The 25,831-nt window shown below is 42.1% G+C and overlaps 1 protein-coding gene across 1 annotated transcript; it reads right to left on the reverse strand.

Annotated features, from left to right (window-relative positions):
* Positions 1-1,316: 1,316 nt before the first annotated feature.
* LOC135467578 (uncharacterized) lies at positions 1,317-25,513 on the reverse strand. Its single transcript, XM_064745351.1, has 15 exons — positions 25,449-25,513; positions 23,806-23,861; positions 22,677-22,788; positions 22,021-22,117; positions 17,820-17,974; positions 16,138-16,259; positions 14,843-15,098; positions 14,332-14,372; positions 9,352-9,434; positions 7,574-7,835; positions 7,195-7,229; positions 6,155-6,280; positions 4,778-4,897; positions 4,268-4,409; positions 1,317-1,654 (listed from the first exon to the last, which is right to left on the reverse strand). Exons 1-15 carry the CDS (start codon positions 25,511-25,513, stop codon positions 1,317-1,319), a joined length of 2,010 nt encoding a protein of 669 aa, XP_064601421.1.
* Positions 25,514-25,831: the final 318 nt, after the last annotated feature.

Consider the following 25,831-nt stretch of genomic DNA (forward strand, 5'->3'; position numbering starts at 1 on the left):
TATTTATTTATTTGTTTTTTTATGCCATACTCAAGAATGTTTCACTTATACCACTGTGGCCAGCATTATGGTGGGAGGAAACCGTTATACTTATTAATGATGACAAACCTTACACTGGCATGATTGAAGCCATATGTGGGTAGTAAATATTGTAGAGTGAGCTACCAATCTTCTTCTCACATTTATTTGATTGGTGTTTTTCGGCATAGCCAAGAATATGTCATGGCTAGCATTCCCACCAGGTATGGCGGGCTGAGACCCATGACCATTTGCAGGTTGCAGACAGACCTACCCACGCACGACCAAAGAGGAAGCCAGGATGAGATGGACTCATTGGCAAAAGACAAACAATATTCTGATTAAATAACTCAATAATTTTATTATACAAATTTTCTTATGACATGTACTAAAGGTAGCAAAAGGAACAAATTGGCATAATGGTCGGTTCAGAATCGACAAGCAAATAAGTACAAAATGGCATATGGTGGGTTCAGGATCGACAAGCAAATAAGTACAAATTGGCACAATGGTCGGTTCAGAATCGACAAGCAAATGAGTACAAATTGGCATAATGGTCAGTTCAGAATCGACCAGCAAATCAGTACAAACTGGCATAATGGTCAGTTCAGAATCAACCTGCAAATGAGTACAAACTGGCATAATGGTCAGTTCAGAATCAACCTGCAAATGAGTACAAACTGGCATAATGGTTGGTTCAGAACCAACCAACAAATGAGTACAAACTGGCATAATGGTCGGTTCAGAACAACCAGCAAATGAGTACAAACTGGCATAATGGTCAGTTCAGAATCAACCTGCAAATGAGTACAAACTGGCATAATGGTCGGTTCAGAACCAACCAGCAAATGAGTACAAACTGGCATAATGGTCGGTTCAGAACCAACCAGCAAATGAGTACAAATTGGCATAATGGTCAGTTCAGAATCGACCAGCAAATCAGTACAAACTGGCATAATGGTAAGTTCAGAATCAACCTGCAAACGAGTACAAACTGGCATAATGGTCAGTTCAGAATCAACCTGCAAATGAGTACAAATTGGCATAATGGTCAGTTCAGAATCAACAAGCAGAGCCCATGTGGGAAACCATGCCTGACCAGGTTGCTGGGACCTTCCCACATATGGCCAGAGGGGAAGCTGTGTATATGTCTTTAAATATGCATACACTGCTGGGTGAGTGAAATTTCCAGCTATCTGGAAAACTTCCAAACAGTTCAATATGTCTACTGATTACTTCCCAATGAAGGCCAGACATCGTCATTTTCCAGTACAGGGTTCCCACATCAAATCCACAAACTAAGCCTTTGCTGTGTGAGCGACTTTATTTTCTTTATTGAAGCTAACAGTCAACTGAGGGACCTGTAGCCTGATGGGTTTCCCAGCAGCCGTGACTGACAGTCTCCTCTGGGCCTGTATAGCTTGTATTTTGAGGCAGGTCTCTGCTGTGGTGAGGGAATGTGCCGCTGTTAACGCCCCCTGGCAGTCCCTGTGTAGCTGACTCTCTCGCCCGGCTGCCATCTCCAGGGCATGAAAGGCACGCGAATACTCAGTCACTTTTGGAGTGTGTCGCCGTGTTAACATGCTTAGCTCTCCTAGAAGTCGCTCACTCTCATTTAGAGCACTGATAAGGCTCTCTGCAAAGAACGTAGAAATTTTATATTATAGAAACACTATATATATATATGTATGAAATGTATGGATTGTAATTCAAAACTACATGTACATGTGTTGACACTTACTGATCTAACAGACAACGTGCAGATGGTCATGGGTTTCTCCCACCATAATGCTGCCCGTCAACGTATAAGTGAAATATACTTGAGTACAGTGTACACCACCAATGAAATAATGAAATAAAATACTGTTCTAATATGAATGGCATTGAAGAACAATTTCATTAATATCTAAAGAATTCTACAGTGAAATGTGCACATTTCCCTAAAGGCAAACCATTTTACTGTGAAAACATTTTCTGTCTGATTCAAGTACAACTTCAGTGACTTTTAAACTCTCTTGTAAATTTACTGACAATTCAAATTTCCTGTACGTACTTGTGAATTCACTGTTCCATTATACTGGTCCCAGTGTTATTCTTTGTATTTATCATTTCAATTGTTCTGTAATGTTATCCATGCTCAGGTTAATTTCACAAGTACTAAGAGTATTATGTTTATGAATGGAGGTGTCTTCAAAGTGATTTACATAGCATATATAGCAGTACGTTCATAACATCAGCGGGTATACCTCAGCAGGCTTTCACCTCACCTGCTGATAAAGGTAGCAGCATTTCTCGTTATTGAACCTGGTGGCCCAGTTATCAAAGAGCCAATCAAATGGCCGAAATGCCCCAGAGATAAGGAAAATCCTTACACAAAATGTTATTGGATGGTTTAGTCACGTGATGAACTAACCACTCCTACAACATTGCCAACTCAGCTTACCAGCTGGAGTAGTACAAGAGATTGAACAATTTTTCAACACTAGTGAATTGAAAGCCTTTCAAAAAAACTTTCCAAAAAAATACAACGGTACTGAAAAATGATAATCTGGTGTGTATACCGACTGGCAGTGGGAAGTCATTGTGTTTTGAAGCGCTGCCTATCATGTATGACAGGGGGCCAATCTCCAAGCTTGGTTGTGAAGGTTTCCTCTGTGAACTAGGCCTATTAGCACCAGCGTCAGTGAAAGAGACCCTGGATCGGGGACTAGCAGGTAAGTAGTTCCTTTTGAAGTGGCTTAATGAATCTTGAACGTTTTCCTTTTCCACCTCCAACTGGGCTTGCCATTTTTCCAGTTGTTTTAGTCAGATGTCTACTTTATTTAATTTATTTGTACACGCAGTGCAAACATACAAAGTTCGAACATGCGACAGTCAGTACTTTGTCATAGAATTCTGGGTCAGTTATTCGCATTAGCTTTTGTAATTGGCCCTGTTTTCCGACATTAGCACAGCATAAAAGGCAGACGTTGGATATGTTGGCAGCACCTCTCGAAGAGGTAGCCATCTTGCGCGCCAGTAAAGTTTGTCACATCCCCGTCATCTAGGTAAATATTGTTCGACCAAACAGCCTATGCGAAGCAGTGTTTCACTGGTTGATGCTGCTTGTAAATATTCATTGTGCTGGGCTTGCCAATAATGAGAAATGCTACTACCTTTATCAGCGGGTGAGGTGAAAGCCTGCCGAGGTATATCTCCTATGTTATGAGCGTAATTGAGCAAGGCCTGACCTGACATTACAACCACAAACTTTACACCATAAATCTCAATATACCCTGAACATGAACATGGTAAAGAGCCTTTGCAGTCAGAATCAACTTGCCCCACCACTGCCATGAGGAACTTGGCCCAGGTCATTTATCCACATCCCTTATGTTGACAGTGATTGGGTGACTGATAATCATGTATATTCATGAGGAAGATAGAGGGCATTAAACCTGTCCTTATCCAGGTTACACAAGCATGAGGAAGATAGAGGGCATTAAACCTGTCCTTATCCAGGTTACACAGCATGAGGAAGATAGAGGGCATTAAACCTGTCCTTATCCAAGTTACACAGCATGAGGAAGATAGAGGGCATTAAACCTGTCCTTATCCAAGTTACACAGCATGAGGAAGATAGAGGGCATTAAACCTGTCCTTATCCAGGTTACACAAGCATGAGGAAGATAGAGGGCATTAAACCTGTCCTTATCCAAGTTACACAAGCATGAGGAAGATAGAGGGCATTAAACCTGTCCTTATCCAGGTTACACAGCATGAGGAAGATAGAGGGCATTAAACCTGTCCTTATCCAAGTTACACAGCATGAGGAAGATAGAGGGCATTAAACCTGTCCTTATCCAGGTTACACAAGCATGAGGAAGATAGAGGGCATTAAACCTGTCCTTATCCAGGTTACACAGCATGAGGAAGATAGAGGGCATTAAACCTGTCCTTATCCAGGTTACACAGCATGAGGAAGATAGAGGGCATTAAACCTGTCCTTATCCAGGTTACACAGCATGAGGAAGATAGAGGGCATTAAACCTGTCCTTATCCAGGTTACACAGCATGAGGAAGATAGAGGGCAGTTGTTTAGTTCAATGCCGCACTTGTGGATTCCCACTCAATGCTTGTAGTGGTCTCATTACAATAAGCGGTTGATGACATCACAACTACAGCATGGGAAAGCTTCAGCCTATGTGTCCACATGGTGATCTCCCCTGACACAGATAAACAGTAACTGAACGGAATGGGACGGGCTCACCTTGGTAACTGTCCTGATCCATGGGTAGATGTACTCCCTGGGCAGGGATCTGGTGACGTGTGGTGTCCAGGGCATGGGCTAACAGTTTGTGGTCTGAGCTCAGCTGTGGTAGCTTACAAATCACAGGGGAAAGGCCAGAACTCTGAAACAAATGGCTACAGACAGTCCAGTGCCTACACTAACATACAGTTGTATCATCGCACGGGGAATAGAAGCATATTTGTCACAATCAAGACATTCCATTTTCCTCCAGGAATCTTCAGTAAACAAGCATCTACACTTAAAGAGAAATGCAAAGAAGAATTGTAATATGCCCATCAAGGTACATTTATTGGACTATGACTTTAAAGAGAGGATGGGGGTGGGGGGAAATGCAGTCACTGAGAAAATATTCTCTACAAGTACACGATATATTTGTTACTTATTACGTTTAATGGAAGACAAGCATATGTTTGTGGCTCTAACTTGAGACATCAGATAACTCTATAGACACTATCTTGCTGATGTTACCTGTAAGTCCAGCTGTTCATCCAGCAAGTTTGCCCGTTTAACTTGCTGCAATTCAGATCTGAGCTGTGTTTCTGTCTGTCTCAAGGACTCCAGCTCCTCCCATAAACTGTTTAGCTGACCCTGTTTGAGAAATGGTTACAATGTTGGTATAGGAAGTCTAGAGTCACACAAACTCTTCAGCTGGCCCTGTTTGAGAAACGGTTACAATGTTGGTATAGGAAGTCTAGAGTCACACAAACTGTTCAGCTGGCCCTGTTTGAGAAATGGTTACAATGTTGATATAGGAAGTCTAGAGTCACACAAACTGTTCAGATGTTCCTGTGTGAGAAATGGTTAAAATGTAGGTATATGAAGACTAGAGTCACACAAACTGTTTCAGCTGACTCTTGCATGAGAAATGGTTACAACGTTGATATGTGGAGACAAATAAACTGTTCATATGACACTGTGTAAGAAGTGGTTAAAATGCAGGTATATGAAGACTAGTCACACAAAGTGTCTCATTTTGTGTGTGAATGGCTACAATGTTGGCAAATAAAGTCATGAGTCAAACCAACTGTTCACCTCATTCTGTGTGTAAATGGTTACAATGTTGGCAAACAAAGTCATGAGTCACACAGTTCAGTTCAGTTCATGCTGTGTGAGAAATGCGCTAATATAGTCTTGGCATATGACATCAAGAGGTTTCAGACTGTTAACTGTTCAGAGGTTTCAGACTGTTAACTGTTCAGAGGTTTCAGACTGTTAACTGTTCAGAGGTTTCAGACTGTTAATTGTTCAGAGGTTTCAGACTGTTAACTGTTCAGAGGTTTCAGATTGTTCAGAGGTTTCAGACTGTTAATTGTTCAGAGGTTTCAGATTGTTCAGAGGTTTCAGATTGTTCTGAGGTTTCAGACTGTTCATTGTTCAGAGGTTTCAGATTGTTCTGAGGTTTCAGACTGTTCATTGTTCAGACATGCAGCACATACACATGAATTTAATACATACTGTTATGAGGTAAGTCATCATTTCAAAACAAATCAGTCACAGGGAAATGATTTATAGAACATAAAACCATATATTAGTTTGCCAGTTAAAGACTTGTCACATAACGTCAGAACTTGAAACAAGTTGAATATTTATTTAGAATGAAACATCAAGATCTTCTTTGTAAATATTTTGGTGACAATCACTTCAACAATCATTACTTTTGGACTGTGAAAGTGAATTAAACTAGTTGATAGCAAGTTGAAATGGCCCCTCTTTTATTTGCCTTTTTTATCATGTATCCTTATTCATTGCTGAATATAACTGTCTCCAAGACAGGTCAATATCATATTACAGGCACAGCCTACAGAAAGATTTGCCTCCTGCACAAGTGAGATAGCTTTGGCTTACCATGGCACATTTCTCCTGATCATGCAGTGTTTTCCTGGCTGCTGCGTCCAGATACAACCACTGTAAGTATCCACTATACGTGATGTCCAGATCCAGTTGAGTCTCCTTACTCCGCTCAATTGTAACCTGCAAGATAATCACTGTCTTCATACACACAGTCGCTGGAGATGACCGCTTTGCAATAAAGACTGGCAAAATATGTGTTAGCACCAAAACTGTTTTAAAACGATTGGGACTGCAAGACATGAAAGCAGTAACAAAGCACTTACATATCCTTACACTCTGTTGTCATTACAATGGACACAAATGTGAGGGGTCTGATTTCATTTCACAGCCATTTTATCAAGACTGAAAAAGCTGATTTGGTTGTGAAGGTACATGCAGGAGTTCATGAGTGGTGTTAAATGATCAAAACAATGTTCATGTACTAAACAAAGACCTCACAGCTGTGAAATCCTTGCACTGTTCTGCTAGCTTATTTCCAGGTAAACTAAACATTATAAGAGGCATAAAATTACACCTCTCTGTCATTAACACAAAAAAAGCCACGCATACATGCACACACAAAACTGACATACCATTCAGCTTCTTCCGACATTACCCTAATATGCAAATGGAGAATCATCAAGGCCTGGGCCTGCTTGTACGAAGCCTTCTCAACCAGCAATGTAGGCTTTACACTGCCATGGCCCTTATATGCTCGTAACGTTAAGGGGTCTTCGTGGGCCCAGGTGGTTAGTGTGCTAGCCCAGCTAAATGACCTAGGAGCCTCTCGCCAGTGTTATTGCTTCCTCTCTGGTCATATGTGAGAAGGTCTACCAGCAACCTGTGAATGGTTGTGGGTTTGCTCCAACCATAATGCTGGCCGTCATTGTACAGTAAAATATTCTTGGGAATGACGTAAAACAACTGTCAAATACATTAAATCCAGTCAAATAAGCTAATGCATTTATCTCGTGGCTGTGAGCTCATATCCCATGCTGTGAGCTCATATCCCATGCTGTGAGCTGTGCACATGACACGCTGTACAGGGACTTTACCTTCTTAGCTGGAGCCCGCTCATGGTTATCACCGCCTGTACAACACAAATTGAAAAAACACAATAGCAAAATTGACCACAATACAGATTCCAGTTTTTCCAAAATGGCAACAACGAAACAAACAGATGCTACATGTATCTGACACTGGGACTGAGGACACACTGACCATTTGCTTTACAGGGCTAACATTGTAAACTACATTACAAAGCAAAGAAATAAACTGTACACAACTCCTCAAATTCCACGCAAACATGACGTTGTGTCATAAGATTAATATACAGTCTGACAGTCTCCTCTGTAAATAGTAGAAATTCTCAAAAGTTAATCAAGATTCAACTAAATGGGTTTCTTCATTTAGCATTTATGTGGGTGAGGTTACCTGGAAACATGGACATGGACAGAGTGGAGGCATTCTCAGCAGTGATGGCAGAGGCGTCGATGTTGTGCATGAAGGAGACCTCCTCGTGGGTGGGGGTTGAAGTCTTACCACTGGTAGAATGAGGCTGATGGGAGCCCAGCGGGGTCTGCTGAATGGCCGTGGAGAGAGCGGAGCTGGACTTTTTAGCAGATCCTTTTCTCTTTGTCACTGTCTTATTGATGCTCTGAGAGCCCCTGACAACGGACCGATTTGAGGTAGCGCTCTGTAATAGATCACAACCGATCAGTCTGGGAACAAAATTATCTCAACATCCCACAATAGGCTTCCCTTTGGACCTGACAATGCCATCCATTCACGTCTCTGATGTCATTTTTCTGACACATAATGCTCTTTAGCTGAAGGTGGAGATGACTTCACAATAAAATTAAGAATGATACCACAAAAGATGATAAAACATGTAGTGACTTGGGGGGTTCATAGCAATATATATACAGGTTTAAAGCAACAAAACAGGCAGGCTGCATAGCAAAGATAGAGTGTGTCACAATGCAGACAGACTGCATAGCAAAGATAGAGTGTGTAAGAATACAGGCAGACTGCATAGCAACTATAGTGTATGTCAAAATACAGGCAGACTGCATAGCAAAGATAGAGTAAGTCAGAATACAGGCAGACTGCATAGCAAAGATAGAGTGTCAGAGTACAGGCAGACAGCATAGCAAAGATAGAATGTGTCGGAATACAGGCAGGCTGCATAGCAAAGATAGAGTAAGTCAGAATACAGGCAAACTGCATAGCAAAGATAGAATAAGTCAGAATACAGGCAGACTGCATAGCAAAGATAGAGTAAGTCAGAATACAGGCAGACTGCATAGCAAAGATAGAATGTGTCGGAATACAGGCAGACTGCATAGCAAAGATAGAGTAAGTCAGAATACAGGCAGACTGCATAGCAAAGATAGAGTAAGTCAGAATACAGATAGCCCACACAGCAAAGACAGAGTAAGTCAGAATACAGGCAGACTGCATAGCAAAGATAGAGTAAGTCACAATACAGGCAGACTGCATAGCAAAGACAGAGTAAGTCAGAATACAGATAGCCCACACAGCAAAGATAGACTAAGTCAGAATACAGGCAGACTGCATAGCAAAGATAGAGTAAGTCAGAATACAGGCAGACTGTATAGCAAAGATAGAGTGTGTCAGAATACAGGCAGACTGTATAGCAAAGATAGAGTGTGTCAGAATACAGATAGCCTGCACAGCAAAGATAGAGTAAGTCAGAATACAGGCAGACTGCATAGTAAAGATAGAATGTGTCGGAATACAGTCAGACAGCATAGCAAAGATAAAGTAAGTCAGAATACAGGCAGACTACATAGCAAAGATAGAGTGTGTCAGAATACAGGCAGACAGCATAACAAAGATAGAGTGTGTCAGAATACAGGCAGACTGCATAGCAAAGATTGAGTGTCAGAATACAGGCAAACTGCATAGCAAAGATAGAGTAAGTCAGAATACAGGCAGACTGTATAGCAAAGATAGAGTGTGTCAGAATACAGACAGCCCGCAAAGCAAAGATAGCTTTTGTCACAATACAGGCAGACTGCATAGCAAAGATAGAGTGTGTCGGAATACAGATAACCTGCATAGCAAAGACAGAGAGTGTCAGAACATAGGCAAACTGCATTACAAAGCTAAATTGTGTTAGAATACGAGCAAAATGTACAGCACTGTCTTATCAAGAGATCAAATCCGTAGCAGAGTAAAGAGCTCACCTTGTTGACACTGGTTTGCCGTGATCCCCCACCTGCCTTAAACTTGTCGCAACTCTGCATATACCTGGAGGATATCACACGTACTGGAAGACAAGATTGTCAGCCTATCAGTAACAATATAATCCACAGCCTGTTAAGAGGTTTGCTAAACCAAACTTGAAGCGCACATATCCATTGTATAAGTTACACACTCTGTACACTCTGTGTATAGAGTGTGCCTCTGTACACTTTTATATAACAGTAAACACAACTGTTCATGTGATAGTGATCAGTTATGTTCCTCACAGTTTAAAGGAAAAATAACTCCAAATGTTACCAGGCACTGTTTCCAGGCACTGCTCAAGAATATTTCACTTATCAACAGTGAAGAGGTTTAACGGTAAAGAAGCAGTTAAAGCAGCTTTATACAGCTGGTACCTGACAGACCTGACTAAAGGCTGGAGCAGACATTGTGTGAGATGGACTTAATCTCATAAGCCAGGTGCCCTCTGGCTGAGGCGAGGGTGCCGTTTACATGTACATCAAAGCATGTTTTACAAAGCTGTATTAACACAAATAAATTGATTTATTTGTTTGATTGACGTCATACTCAAAAATTTTTCTCTTCTATGATGGCGTTCAGTTTTATTGCTGGAAGAAATTGAAAAGTTTTGGTTAACCATTGACAAAAGTTTTGGTTAACCACTGACCTTTGCCAAGTTACTAATGAGCTTTCTACCTTGTGAATTCAGAAGATGGCTGGTATAAATGATACCTTTTGACAAAAAATAACCCCACTTTGTTTTCTTTACACATAAACCATATTTACTCTAAATCTTCAACCTTTTCAACCAATAAAACACTTTTTTCAATGGCATTTATGCACACAATTATTATGAAAAATGATGATAAAAATAATTTCTTTGCATCATAAAAGAATAAATGCATGAATGCTTTGGGTTTAACGTTGTACTCAACAACATTTCAGTCAAATGACTACGTGGAGCCATTAGGTGTGTGTACATATACTATGCCTTCTTGTGGCATGGGGGCGAGTCTATGCTGCCCCCAATGCAGCATCATTCCGAAGACAGCAGACATGGCACCCCACCCAGTCGGGTTACACGGACACCGGGCCAACCAATCCTGTTCCCTTGCACTAACCTCTCAGTGCTGGGCGTCAACAAGGCAGGAACAAGTATCTTTTAAAAAGTCTTTGATATGACCCCGTGTACCCGCTCTCCCGACTTCGAGGTGGACTCTCTAACCATTAGGCCACCAAAGCAGCTATGTCATTAAAGATGCAAGCTTTATAAAACTGTGCAAATTATTTCTCTACGCCCCATAGTTCACTCAGGATGTTTCAAAATACTGGTTGCAGTAGTAGATGAAACTGTTGAAGAATTAGGATAACTTGAACTAAAAGCAAATCTACACTTCTTATATACCTGCTTTGTGAACAGACAAAATATGTAAAAGACCAAATGTTAAATGTTTTGTCAAGCAATTGCACACAGCTGTGAAAATGTGCTCAGTTTGTGAATGATTTCTCATCATGCTGATTACTCTCACAGTCAGTTTTATAGGTGAAGGAAATCAAAGTGTCGGTGTAAACCAATGATGTTAATGGCGAGTAACTTATGTGTGAGTGCCTGGTGTAAACCAATGGTGTTAATGGTGAGTAACTGATGTGTGAGTGCCTGGTGTAAACCAATGGTGTTAAATGTGAGTAACTGATGTGTGAGTGCCTGAAGTAACCAATGCTGTTAATGGCGAGTAACTGATGAGTGAGTGCCTGGTGTAAACCAATGGTGTTAATGGTGAGTAACTGATGTGTGAGTGCCTGAAGTAACCAATGCTGTTAATGGCGAGTAACTTATGTGTGAGTGCCTGGGGTAAGCAATGGTTTTAAAAATTGCGAGTAACTGATGTGTGAGTGCTCGGAGTAAACCAATGGTGTTAATGGTGAGTAACTGATGTGTGAGTGCCCGGTGTAAACTAATGGTGTTAATGGTGAGTAACTGATGTGTGAGTGCCCGGTGTAAACTAATGGTGTTAATGGTGAGTAACTGATGTGTGAGTGCCCGGTGTAAGCCAATGGTGTTAATGGTGAGTAACTGATGTGTGAGTGCCCGGTGTAAGCCAATGGTGTTAATTGCAAGTAACTGATGTGTGAGTGCCTGGAGTAAGCCAATGGTGTTAATTGCGAGTAACTGATGTGTGGGTGCCTGGAGTAAACCAATGGTGTTAATGGCGAGTAACTGATGTTTAAGTGCCCGGAGTAAACCAATGGTGTTAATGGCCAATAACTGATGTGTGAGAGCCCAGAGTAAACCAATGGTGTTAATGACGAGTAACTGATGTGTGAGTGCCCAGTGTAAACCAATGGTGTTCATGGCAAGTAACTGATGTGTGAGTGCCCAGAGTAAACCAATGGTGTTAATGGCGAGTAACTGATGTGTTTGCCAATGCATGACACACACATGTTCACCAGCAGTCACAAAGCAATCTCAAATTGTAAGCTAATGGAAGGCAAGTGACCTGTGATAAACTACATGTAACATACAGTGCAACCTGAGGAGAGCCACCACACCTGAAGATAAGGATCAAACTTGGGAAGAGCCACCAAACCTGCAGATATGGATCAAACCTGTGGAGAGCCACCACACCTGAAGATAAGGATCAAACTTGAGGAGAGCCACCACACCTGAAGACAAGGATCAAACTTGGGGAGAGCCACCACACCTGAAGACAAGGATCAAACTTGAGGAGAGCCACCACACCTGAAGATAAGAATCAAACTTGAGGAGAACCATCACACCTGAAGATAAGGATCAAACTTGAGCAGAGCCACCACACCTGAAGATAAGCATCAAACTTGAGGAGAACCACCACACCTGAAGATAAGGATCAAACTTGAGCAGAGCCACCACACCTGAAGATAAGGATCAAACTTGAGCAGAGCCACCACACCTGAAGATAAGCATCAAACTTGAGGAGAACCATCACACCTGAAGATAAGGATCAAACTTGAGCAGAGCCACCACACCTGAAGATAAGGATCAAACTTGAGCAGAGCCACCACACCTGAAGATAAGCATCAAACTTGAGGAGAACCATCACACCTGAAGATAAGGATCAAACTTGGGGAGAGCCACCACACCTGAAGACAAGGATCAAACTTGAGGAGAGCCACCACACCTGAAGATAAGCATCAAACTTGAGGAGAACCATCACACCTGAAGATAAGGATCAAATTTGAGGAGAGCCACCACACCTGAAGATAAGGATCAAACTTGAGCAGAGCCACCACACCTGAAGATAAGCATCAAACTTGAGGAGAACCATCACACCTGAAGATAAGGATCAAACTTGAGGAGAGCCACCACACCTGAAGATAAGGATCAAACTTGAGGAGAGCCACCACACCTGAAGATAAGGATCAAACTTGGGGAGAGCCACCACAACTGAAGATAAGGATCAAACTTGAGGAGAGCCACCATACCTACAGACACGGATCACACTTGGGGAGAACCACCACACCTGCAGATACGGATCACACTTGGGGAGAACCGCCACAACTGCAGATACGGATCACACTTGAGGAGTACCACACCTGCAGATTGGGGAGAACCACCATACCTGCTGATACGGATCACACTTGGGAAGAGCCACCACACCTGCAGACACGGATCAAGCCTGAGCCGTGTAACCACACCTGAAAATAAGGATCACACTTGGGAAGAGCCACCACACCTGCAGATACGCAACACATTTGAGGAAAACCACCAAACCTGCAGATACGGATCACACTTGGGAAGAGCCACCACACCTGCAGATACGCAACACACTTGAGGAGAACCACCACACCTGCAGATACGCAACACTCTTGGGGAGAACCACCACACCTGCAGATACAGATCACACTTGGGAAGAGCCACCACACCTGCAAATACGCAACACATTTGAGGAGAACCACCACACCTGCAGATACAGATCACACTTGGGAAGAGCCACCACAAATGCAGATACGGATCACACTTGGGGAGAACCACCACACCTGCAGATACAGATCACACTTGGGAAGAGCCACCACACCTGCAGATACGCAACACATTTGAGGAGAACCACCACACCTGCAGATACAGATCACACTTGGGAAGAGCCACCACACCTGCAGATACGGATCACACTTGGGGAGAACCGCCACAACTGCAGATACAGATCACACTTCAGGAGTACCACACCTGCAGATTGGGGAGAACCACCATACCTGCTGATACGGATCACACTTGGGAAGAGCCACCACACCTGCAGACACGGATCAAGCCTGAGCCGTGCAACCACACCTGAAAATAAGGATCACACTTGGGGAGAGTCACCAAACCTGCAAATACGCAACACATTGGAGGAGAACCACCACACCTGCAGATACGGATCACACTTGGGAAGAGCCACCACACCTGCAAATACGCAACACATTGGAGGAGAACCACCACACCTGCAGATACGGATCACACTTGGGAAGAGCCACCACACCTGCAAATACGCAACACATTTGAGGAGAACCACCACACCTGCAGATACAGATCACACTTGGGAAGAGCCACCACACCTGCAAATACGCAACACATTTGAGGAGAACCACCACACCTGCAGATACGGATCACACTTGGGAAGAGCCACCACACCTGCAGATACGGATCACACTTGGGGAGAACCACCACACCTGCAGATACAGATCACACTTGGGAAGAGCCACCACCCCTGCAGATACGCAACACATTTGAGGAGAACCACCACACCTGCAGATACAGATCACACTTGGGAAGAGCCACCACACCTGCAGATACGGATCACACTTGGGGAGAACCACCACACCTGCAGACACGGATCAAACTTAATGTAAGTTTGCAGTCTGATTTGCATGATCTCAAGCACACAACCTCGCTGATCAAGGGTTTACTTGGACACAAAACAATATCAAAATATACACACTACCTTTCTTCTTGCCAGTCCCGCTTTTCTTTGCTGAAGTAGGGCTGAAAGAAATTGGAACAATAAATCACATTTTGAGTAAAAATTTTTGAATCGCTAAATGAAAACAGATTTGCTGATAAAGTTTTATAGCTGACTAAAGGATGGGCGAGTTGGGGATTGACAATTATCCTAATTCCGCATACATAAGATCAACTTTCAGTTCAATTTCTGCACATTTTTAATTTGATTTTGGAGACAAAATATTGGTTGAAATGGCCAGTTTCAAGGCTTCACAAAAAAAACACAACTGTAGCAGTCTACAGAGAATAATGTCTTCAGAATGTGTTTGAATAAACACCTTGCAAAAATGCGTAAAGGTCCAAGAATTACAGTACACATTCTGTGTAATCAACCCCTCATACATTAACGGAAATTTCTGGATTTAAAAGTTTTTGAGGTAGAGGCTTTCAAGACGTGCTGAGTATTGCCCGTCCGTACCCCTAAACAACTAACCACAAGGTACAACACTCACCAGCTGGCTGAGCTTCCCAGCATTTCCCGCAGTGAGCTGGTCTGGCTGACATTACTGACAACTGACATCTGGTCATCAGAATGGTCACCTCCTTGCCTCAGCTGTCCCTCATTCCCCGGGCTCTGCGGCTTCAGAGAGTCATCAAAGTTAGGCTGAGGGTACCTGTTTGAGCTGACAGGCAGGTGTGGAACATGCCTGCCACTAGGGGAGATAACTGCACCATGCTCACCTGCTTTAACCTCTCGACCTGTTCCATCTGTGAACAGATCACTGGTACATGTAGACTACCACTGAAGTGTTCATAAGATTGGTAATAGTGAGTGAGTGAGTGCTTTGGGTTTAACATCGAACTTAACAATTTTTCAGTCATATGACGACGAAGGAATCCTTAGAGTGCATGTATTGTGCCTCCTTGTTGCAGGATGGATTTGCACCGCTCTTTTATCTTGTGCTGATTCACTGAGATGCCTTACTGAAGGCAAGTAAGCTGCCCCGCCCGAGCCATTATACTGATACGAGTCAACCAATAACTGCACTATCCCTTCATACTGAACACCAAGCGAGCAAGTTACAACTTTCTCTTTTCAGTCTTAGGTGTGACTTGACCCAGGATTGACCCTGGATCTACTGCTCCCGAAGCGGACGCTCTATGGTGATAGTGTCACAGATTACTGATGCCACAGCAGCCACGTTCATGGTGGAGTTAAACAAGCCAAACATGACGCTATATGTCTGATATACAATGCTGAGGATGAACAAGGGGAAAACATGTGATCTAGTGTGTATCTGCACCTTAGCTTCTGCCTGTAGACTGGGCATTAGCTACCAAAACACATCTGATTTTTAACCAATCTTTCAGGACTAGGTTGATTTAATTCCTGTAATTCTCCCTTCCTAATGCACATGATTCCGCTTACCTTGGACAGTGATATCTTTGTCATTCCATATCACCAAAAAACAAAGGTATGCTTTCAAACAATATGTGGGATACTTTATTGATATATATAGTCTAGTGTTATCTTTTCTTTTAATATAAAATAAAATATATGTAAATTCTATTTTGAAATGCCAATCCTGTTTATATTTTAAACAGTTTGCTTGAAAAATTAGATGTACGAGGGTTGAGAAATGGGTAATTATTTAGCAGTTGCCTAAATGTCCCCATGACACCTTATTGCCACTACGGCATCCAGGAGCAGTGGCCTAAATGGCCCCATGACCCCTTACTGCCACCAAAGCATCCAGGAGCAGTTGCCTAAATGGCCCCATGACACCTCACCAAGAATTTTCCTCACCAAAGCTCTGTGTGTTGTGATCGGCAAGATTGACAGGGGGAGGTAACTCAGACTCTCTGACAATAACTCGGGGTACATTGTCTACTGGCACTCGGCAGCCCCTAGCACCACTCCCTACCCTCCTGAAAAAACAAAAGGCCATACAGTCGTAAATGCTATAGGAATATCTCACCGATTATTGACAATTTACTTTGAGGTAAAAAATATACAGAAAACGATCAAGCAGATATAACTTCCATCATAACAAGTTGCTAAAAAAACAACTCGAAAATGGGAGGCTAACAAAAGCGAGATTTACTAAGTCAGTATCCATCTTTTCAAATGAAACGTCTGAAACATAGACCAAAAATCCTCTCCAGGAGTCAAAACAATTGTAACTGCAACCATCTTTTAAAAATTCTAAGCTTTTCACAAGGGTTTGTCGAGAAGGAAAATATAATCAGTAAAGCTGGCAAAGCTACCAATCCTAATAATAATAACTAGTCCAGGCATTACCATGTAAATGTAAAACACTTGATAATGATCCCAGCATGTGAAGCAAAAGCTTGTGAAACCTCTTACATTTACATGGTGATGCCTGTACTTCATTATTATCATTATTGAGCCTATGTACAGCTGAGAGTCTGAAGCAGTATATAATATCAATACTGTTGATGAAGATAACAGAGGTGAACTAACGAACACAGAAATGAAAACAAATAAATCCAGACATACACCATGGGTCAAAATGACAAATTCAGCCATGTTTGATTTAGCATACTGCAGGTCCAGAACAACACAAACCTTCTCAACAACAAATTTCCACACACTACATCTGCCTACAGGTATGTCTTTAAGCAAACTGTCTATTCCACAATTTTGGGGAATATAAAATATCCCAATGAGATCACACCTTCCTAAGATCTAGCTGTTGCCTTATACCACAGTCCATACTACAATGAGTTTACAAGGCTGTGTCCAGTCATACTGCTTAAGCTATTACACTCCTCAAATTTGTTATCATTACATCAAGCTCAACAGAAATTCTATTTCACCTACATTTTTTAAATTAATTGACAGGTGTTTAACGTCATAATGAAGAAATTTTGCATTTAAGTGATAGCCTTCTGCTTTAGGGGTTGAGGAAACACATGTGCCAGGAAGAAGCCACCATCAGGTACCAGACAAGTGATAGCCTTCTGGTTTAGGGGCTGAGGAAACCTGTGCCAGGACGAAGCCACTGTTAGGTACCAGACAAGTGACAGCCTTCTGGTTTACGGGTTGAGGTAACACGTGTGCCTGGAGGTAACCGCTGTTAGGTACCAGACAAGTGATAGCCTTCTGCATTAGGGGTTGAGGAAACACATGTGCCAAACAAGTGATAGCCTTCTGGTTTAACACATGTGCCAGGAGGTATCCACTGTTAGGTACCAGACAGGTGTGCCAGGAGGTAGCCACTGCTAGGTACAAGACAGGTGTGCCAGGAGGTAGCCACTGTTAGGTACCAGACAAAACCTCTGACTTAAAGCTTCAGTCTAAGTACCTTAATTCCTCAACCTTTATCAATCTACACAGAAAAATGCCTTCAGAACATGCTTGAATCCACACCTTGTAAACATGTGAATTGCAGAAACAAAGGCTAGATCTGAACACATGGCATCATCGTATATCAGTTTCACATACAGAAAAGAGAGGAGGCTCACACTCGTGGAGAATGACAGATGACTTTGACGGGAGACTGGACATATCCTGTGACCGTATCAACATCAGATCGGCTGAGGTCTGTGCTCTGATGAGGGGCGTCCACAAGCAGAACACTCGGCTGATCCGCGTTGTACTTTACTCGAGACAGAGTGCCCTATAAACAAATAAATATGCACGACACGTTAACTCTGATGAGGGGCGTCCACAACCAGAACACTCGGCTGATCCGCGTTGTACTTTACTCGAGACAGAGTGCCCTATAAACAAATAAATATGCACGACACGTTAACTCTGATGAGGGGCGTCCACAACCAGAACACTCGGCTGATCCGCGTTGTACTTTACTCGAGACAGAGTGCCCTATAAACAAATAAATATGCACAACAAGCGTTAACAAGCGTTCTCTATTATCTCTGCTTAACCAAACATTAACATCCTTCAATTGCTTTATCTAATTTATTTACACCATCCAGCAGTCTCTAAGGGAAATCTGAAGATAAATAATATCCTGAATTTATCTCATCACATATATGCTTTGGCTGTATGTGGAAGGGTCTGACAGCAACCTGCGGATGGTTGTAAAACACCAATCAAATAAATAAATAAATATATGCTTGAACTAACAAATGGCATTTAGGCTACATTTAATATAGTTTAATAACAGACAGATCATTTGCAGCTTAACTCTGTATGCTTGGAGTTCTACATGTCATTTAGAATCATTGTTATGCAATGTGTGTTACGTGTTGCATAAGTGCTGCCGCCACTGACGTATCATGCCGAAGACTCCAGACATGACATCCCCCACCCACTCACATTATACTGACACCGGGCCAACCAGTTGTGTTTCCTTGCTCTAACCACTTAGTGCTGAGCGCCAAGCAAGACAGCAATAAGTACCATTTTAATAGGTTCCAGCCTGGATTTCCGAAATTCAGGACGACGCTCTAATCACTAGGCCACCGAAGCAGTTCTGCAGACGAAGGTGCTGTACCAGTAGCCATATTTTATCAGAAGGTCTCATGACAGCAAAAACCAGAGCCGAAAATCATGTGCCTAAACTGACACTTCTAATGATACCGCACATGACAGAAAACTGATAGGAATACATAATATGCTCAACAGTTTAGCACAAAGTCACTACACCAGCTTAAGTGATAAGGTTTCTGCATAAAATAGACAGCAAAGTCCCGAACTAACTTATCTAACAGGTATCCCTGAGATCCAGGTCACTGTCTGACAAGTCTAGAACACCAGATGGCTCAGAAAACATTGCCAGTCTCTCATTTGACATCAATCCCCGGCTGACTTACCTTATCATTGTGATCTAGGTCACTGTCTGATAAGTCTAGAACACCAGATGGCTCAGAAAACATTGCCAGTCTCTCGTAAGTCATCAATCACCCGCTGACTTACCTTATAATTGTGATCTAGGTCACTGTCTGACAAGTCTAGAACACCAGATGGCTCAGAAAACAACACCAGATTGCTCAGAAAACAACGCCAGTCTCTCGTAAGACATCAATCACCGGCTGACTTACCTTTTCATTGTGATCTAGGTCACTGTCTGACAAGTCTAGAACACCAGATGGCTCAGAAAACAACACCAGATTGCTCAGAAAACAACGCCAGTCTCTCGTAAGACATCAATCACCGGCTGACTTACCTTTTCATTGTGATCTAGGTCACTGTCTGACAAGTCTAGAACACCAGATGGCTCAGAAAACAACGCCAGTCTCTCATAAGACATCAATCACTGGCTGACTTACCTTTTCACTGTGATCTAGGTCACTGTCTGACAAGTCTAGAACACCAGATGGCTCAGAAAACATTGCCAGTCTCTCATAAGACATCAATCACTGGCTGACTTACCTTATCATTGTTATCTAGGTCACTGTCTGACAAGTCTAAAACACCAGATGGCTCAGATAACATTGCCAGTCTCTCATAAGACATCAATCACTGGCTGACTTACCTTATCATTGTGATCTAGGTCACTGTCTGACAAGTCTAGAACACCAGATGGCTCAGAAAACATTGCCAGTCTCTCATAAGACATCAATCACTGGCTGACTTACCTTATCATTGTTATCTAGGTCACTGTCTGACAAGTCTAGAACACCAGATGGCTCAGAAAACATTGCCAGTCTCTCATAAGACATCAATCACCGGCTGACTTACATGTACCTTATCATTGTGATCTAGGTCACTGTCTGACAAGTCTAGAACACCAGATGGCTCAGAAAACAACGCCAGTCTCTCATAAGACATCAATCACCGACTGACTTACCTTATCATTGTTATCTAGGTCACTGTCTGACAAGTCTAGAACACCAGATGGCTCAGAAAACATTACCAGTCTCTCATAAGACATCAATCACCAGCTGACTTACCTTATCATTGTTATCTAGGTCACTGTCTGACAAGTCTAGAACACCAGATGGCTCAGAAAACAACGCCAGTCTCTCGTAAGACATCAATCCCCGGCTGACTTACCTTTTCATTGTGATCTAGGTCACTGTCTGACAAGTCCAGAACACCAGATGGCTCAGAAAACAACGCCAGTCTCTCGTAAGACATTAATCACCGGCTGACTTACCTTATCATTGTGATCTAGGTCACTGTCTGACAAGTCTAGAACACCAGATGGCTCAGAAAACATTGCCAGTCTCTCATAAGACATCAATCACTGGCTGACTTACCTTATCATTGTTATCTAGGTCACTGTCTGACAAGTCTAGAACACCAGATGGCTCAGAAAACATTGCCAGTCTCTCATAAGACATCAATCACTGGCTGACTTACATGTACCTTATCACTGTGATCTAGGTCACTGTCTGACAAGTCTAGAACACCAGATGGCTCAGAAAACAACACCAGATTGCTCAGAAAACAACGCCAGTCTCTCGTAAGACATCAATCACCGGCTGACTTACCTTTTCATTGTGATCTAGGTCACTGTCTGACAAGTCTAGAACACCAGATGGCTCAGAAAACAACACCAGATTGCTCAGAAAACAACGCCAGTCTCTCGTAAGACATCAATCACTGGCTGACTTACCTTTTCATTGTGATCTAGGTCACTGTCTGACAAGTCTAGAACACCAGATGGCTCAGAAAATATTGCCAGTCTCTCATAAGACATCAATCACCGGCTGACTTACCTTTTCATTGTGATCTAGGTCACTGTCTGACAAGTCTAGAACACCAGATGGCTCAGAAAACATTGCCAGTCTCTCATTTGACATCAATCACTGGCTGACTTACCTTATCATTGTGATCTAGGTCACTGTCTGACAAGTCTAGAACACCAGATGGCTCAGAAAACATTGCCAGTCTCTCATAAGACATCAATCACTGGCTGACTTACCTTATCATTGTTATCTAGGTCACTGTCTGACAAGTCTAAAACACCAGATGGCTCAGAAAACATTGCCAGTCTCTCATAAGACATCAATCACTGGCTGACTTACCTTATCATTGTGATCTAAGTCACTGTCTGACAAGTCTAGAACACCAGATGGCTCAGAAAACATTGCCAGTCTCTCATAAGACATCAATCACCGGCTGACTTACATATACCTTATCATTGTGATCTAGGTCACTGTCTGACAAGTCTAGAACACCAGATGGCTCAGAAAACATTGCCAGTCTCTCATTTGACATCAATCACTGGCTGACTTACCTTATCATTGTGATCTAGGTCACTGTCTGACAAGTCTAGAACACCAGATGGCTCAGAAAACATTGCCAGTCTCTCATAAGACATCAATCACTGGCTGACTTGCCTTATCATTGTTATCTAGGTCACTGTCTGACAAGTCTAAAACACCAGATGGCTCAGAAAACATTGTCAGTCTCTCATAAGACATCAATCACTGGCTGACTTACCTTTTCATTGTGATCTAGGTCACTGTCTGACAAGTCTAGAACACCAGATGGCTCAGAAAACATTGCCAGTCTCTCATAAGACATCAATCACCGGCTGACTTACCTTATCATTGTGATCTAGGTCACTGTCTGACAAGTCTAGAATACCAGATGGCTCAGAAAACATTGCCAGTCTCTCATAAGATATCAATCACTGGCTGACTTACCTTATCATTGTTATCTAGGTCAGTGTCTGACAAGTCTAGAACACCAGATTGCTCAGAAAACAACGCCAGTCTCTCGTAAGACATTAATCACCGGCTGACTTACCTTTTCAGTGTGATCTAGGTCACTGTCTGACAAGTCTAGAACACCAGATGGCTCAGAAAACAATGCCAGTCTATCATCGCTTTTCTTTGGTGTGATTCTAATTAAAAATGAAAAAGCAACAAATTGTATTCAAGCAATCATTACCTAACATGGCACACAACAATTATAAAATACATCTTAATCACTAATATTTGGAATGTGAAGTAAGAATAAGTATGTACATGCTTTGGCTTTAAGTTGTACTTCACTATTTTTCAGTCATACGACGATGAGTAGTCATTCAGTGCGTGATAATGTGTGTCTTCTCCTAGCCGGATCATGCTGCTAAAGGGCTGCCTCAACTTTAGCATCAGGCAAGACACCCCACCCAGTCACATTATACTGACACCAGACCAACCAGTCCCTTTTCCTTCATTCAACCTCTTGGTACTGGCACCAACAAGTATCATTTTTAAAGACCTTGATATGAACTGACTTCAAGGAACATGAAGAGAAACAATAGATTTCCTGATTTGAATTACATCAGGTTTAGGGCACTGTTTCCAATTCAGCTAGACAGAATTTCTGAAACACACAACCCTTCCTAAGACGCAACATATGGCTTTACACAGAAGACAGTGTAGAAGGGTCAGTCCGTCGTGGAACAGTTAACCAACCTGCGTGGTGTAAGCCGAGTGTCACTGGGAGGTCGAGACACTCGAGAGTGCAATCTTGCTCGGGGACTGGATGTCAGCTGCTCTTGTTCAAGGCTGTGAAATGCATCAGAATCTAAAAGCACATGTATACAACTTGTCATTCACTAATTACAGGAAACAACAGCTGTAGAAAATATTAACTTTCATTAAAATAATGCATGATTTTGATCCAAAGTTAGTGAAATTTTATATGGTTAAGAGCTCAGTGCTTCAGAAGGGGCATACAAGCACAAATACCCTTAAAAAATTAGATGATATGCATCTGAAATTAAAACACAGCGTACTATATACAACTGAAGGTTTGTATGTACGTCTAAGTGTCTGAAACTAACGTACATGCAAGATTTAGAGCAGAAAGTCCTGTCAAAATCAAAAGTAAATCTCCACAGTGAACCATGTGCTCAACGTTCCCCACCACGTGTTAGTTTTCACCCACTCTAGGCTACAGCAAAAGCTTCTGTGCCACCACCCACAGCCAGGGAAAATACATACTGTGATATTTTTTGTGACATTCTCGAGTGTTTGCCAAGAAGATGTAGCAAAGGGTTAAAAATAGTCTTTTTAGTTCTAAACTAGTAACAAGTTTATAGGGGCCAAGAAATGTTTAGACAGGTATAAGAGAATTTACCAGTTGCATCAGGCAGGTTACCACAGAAAAAAATAATACTGCAACCCCTGCTATCAAAGCACAAGGAATGAAAAGTACAGAATAAAATTGTCAGTGAGCGATTTATTGAAATACACCCCACACAGGTTGATGCAAAATGTATTAACTTCATCCAAATTCATTCCTCTTGCAGAAGAGCTGAAATAATTACTTTATTCTAGAATGTTTTGAGGTAATTTATATGTAGGCCTAAATTTACTTGTATACCGGGTAGTCCTATATAACTACAAAGGAAAGAATCTCTGCACGTGTCGGCCTATGTATACATGTATGCACACGTAGGCCTATCCCTTTTCTTCACCCCCTTTCACTCAATCAGACACAGAATGTCTTCTCAAATGATCCTGTAAACTAAGCTGCTGTATTCCAGTGTTAATGGGAAACAGGTCACACATGATTTGACAACAACCCATCTTATCTCACCAGCTGGACGGGGCTTTGCAGCAGTATTCACAAGACGGCCCTGAGCTAGTGGTCTCCTTCAAAACAAACAAGAACATAACATCATAGGTGCGATCAATTGGGTTACGAAAACTAACACAGACATAACATGTTAATTGTTAAGATACTAAACATGGCAAGGAAATTTTTTATCAGCAGGGTTTTGTGCCTTACCCGTACTAAGAGTGTTCAAATGGCCTAAAAGGACGACCACTCAGAAGGCCTGTGCATAGGCATGAGAAGTTTTCTCCCATAACAAGCCTTTCAAAGAGTATTTTATTTATTTCATCGATGTTTTGTGCCGTACTCAAGATTATTCACTTAAATGCCGGTGGCCAGCATTACAGTAGGAGGAACCAACGACCATTTGCAGGATCATTCAAACAGTAGTATATATTTATATACAAATGGACAGGCATGAAACACTGTTAATCTTTGGTTCCCAATCTGTATTGCTCCTTCTAACACTAGACTTCCTCGTCAATCCAACACATTAGAAGTAGTTATTCTTCGTAACTCTCCCAACACTATGTGTTCATCCATACCGTGAGTTACATTCTGCAATCTTGGCTACAATGTACAAAACCACTTGTTGCACGAATGTGCCTCAACTGATCTAACGATGCACTGACGTGCCAAGCAGACAGAGCCGCACTGACTTCTGATATAAGACAGGATGTCCAACATGCTCTCTGAGTATTGGTTGCAGAACATTAAGTTTTCAACGCTGTAAAGACACAACATGTAAAAGGGTGCTTCAAAACAAACACTCATTGTCCCTACTCCAATATTTATGACATAAACGATTCCTGCGCACAAGTTGCCTCCACTCTGATGGGTTGGTCTCCATATTCGTCGGGTGTCCGTATTCATAAGGTGTCAAGCTATCAATACTTCGCACATCACACAGAGCTTCATGCATATTCAGTTTATCCTGACCGCAAAGGCTAAAAATAAATCACATAGAACATCCCTCAGTTCTTTTGATTCGTTGACAAGTCGTTGCAAACAAACTCTTTGGACATGTCCCCATGCTGTGGCAAAATGACAGCCTCAATTAATACAGTTCCCACTCGACAGCTGGCTCTTCTGACGTTTCGCCTGTACTGCATGTGACCCTTTGACAAAGGTCAGGGAAGCTCACTAAACAAAACCATGCGAGGCAAAGACTGAGGTTTCATGATTTGATGAAACTGATTATTGCGTGAAGCAAACACGTTTCGTCAAAACACCAAGGATTTACTCCAGCCGTTCATCAGAACATAAAAACATGTATGCAGACATGATTTATCTGTCATTGATGAATACATCTACAAGGTCAGGGTTTTATTAAAGATTTAATAATTAAGATTTAAGGCCGTTATTAAGATTAAACAGTGAGTTTCTCTGGGATCATTCCAGGGGTGCGTGAAGCTGTCTTAGCAGCTCGGTATAGTAGCACACTGTTAAATCTAATATTTAACTAATAATAATTCACTCGAGGAGCTAACTAAACCACATGTTATTACTTGGCTAACCATTGCATTAACGTCAGTATAAATGGGGAAAATTTAGAAAGTACACTTTCATGAACTGGCCAGTGAATTAGGATTCCAAATGACGATACTGATATTACATCCATTTACCTATTTCTCCTTATCGCGGCTTTGTCTTCAGGCACAGGCTTGTACAGAGCTCGCTTCGACGCCATCTTAAAATCTCCCGCCCGGAAAAAGTGCCGTAGACTTTATCAGCTTCAATAAAAACGGTTGTAAAGATTTAACCCGGTGAGCTGTAGAATGAAATCTCTCCTTGGTTGCACTTGTAGGAGCCCTACGTAAACTTCTACACTACAGTAGCTAAGTAGACTAGTAAGCAGATTTGGTCAAGATTGATACAAAATCATTGGAAGGCCCCATAACCAAATATTTAAGAGATATTTGCCTCGGGTATCTCACATCGATCCCTTTACTTAAATACCAGTCAACAATGTATCACGGAAACAGATGTCACTTTAGATTTGTACTGT

This window comes from Liolophura sinensis, chromosome 6 (genome assembly GCF_032854445.1).
Source record: "Liolophura sinensis isolate JHLJ2023 chromosome 6, CUHK_Ljap_v2, whole genome shotgun sequence".
Classification (NCBI taxonomy): domain Eukaryota; kingdom Metazoa; phylum Mollusca; class Polyplacophora; order Chitonida; family Chitonidae; genus Liolophura; species Liolophura sinensis.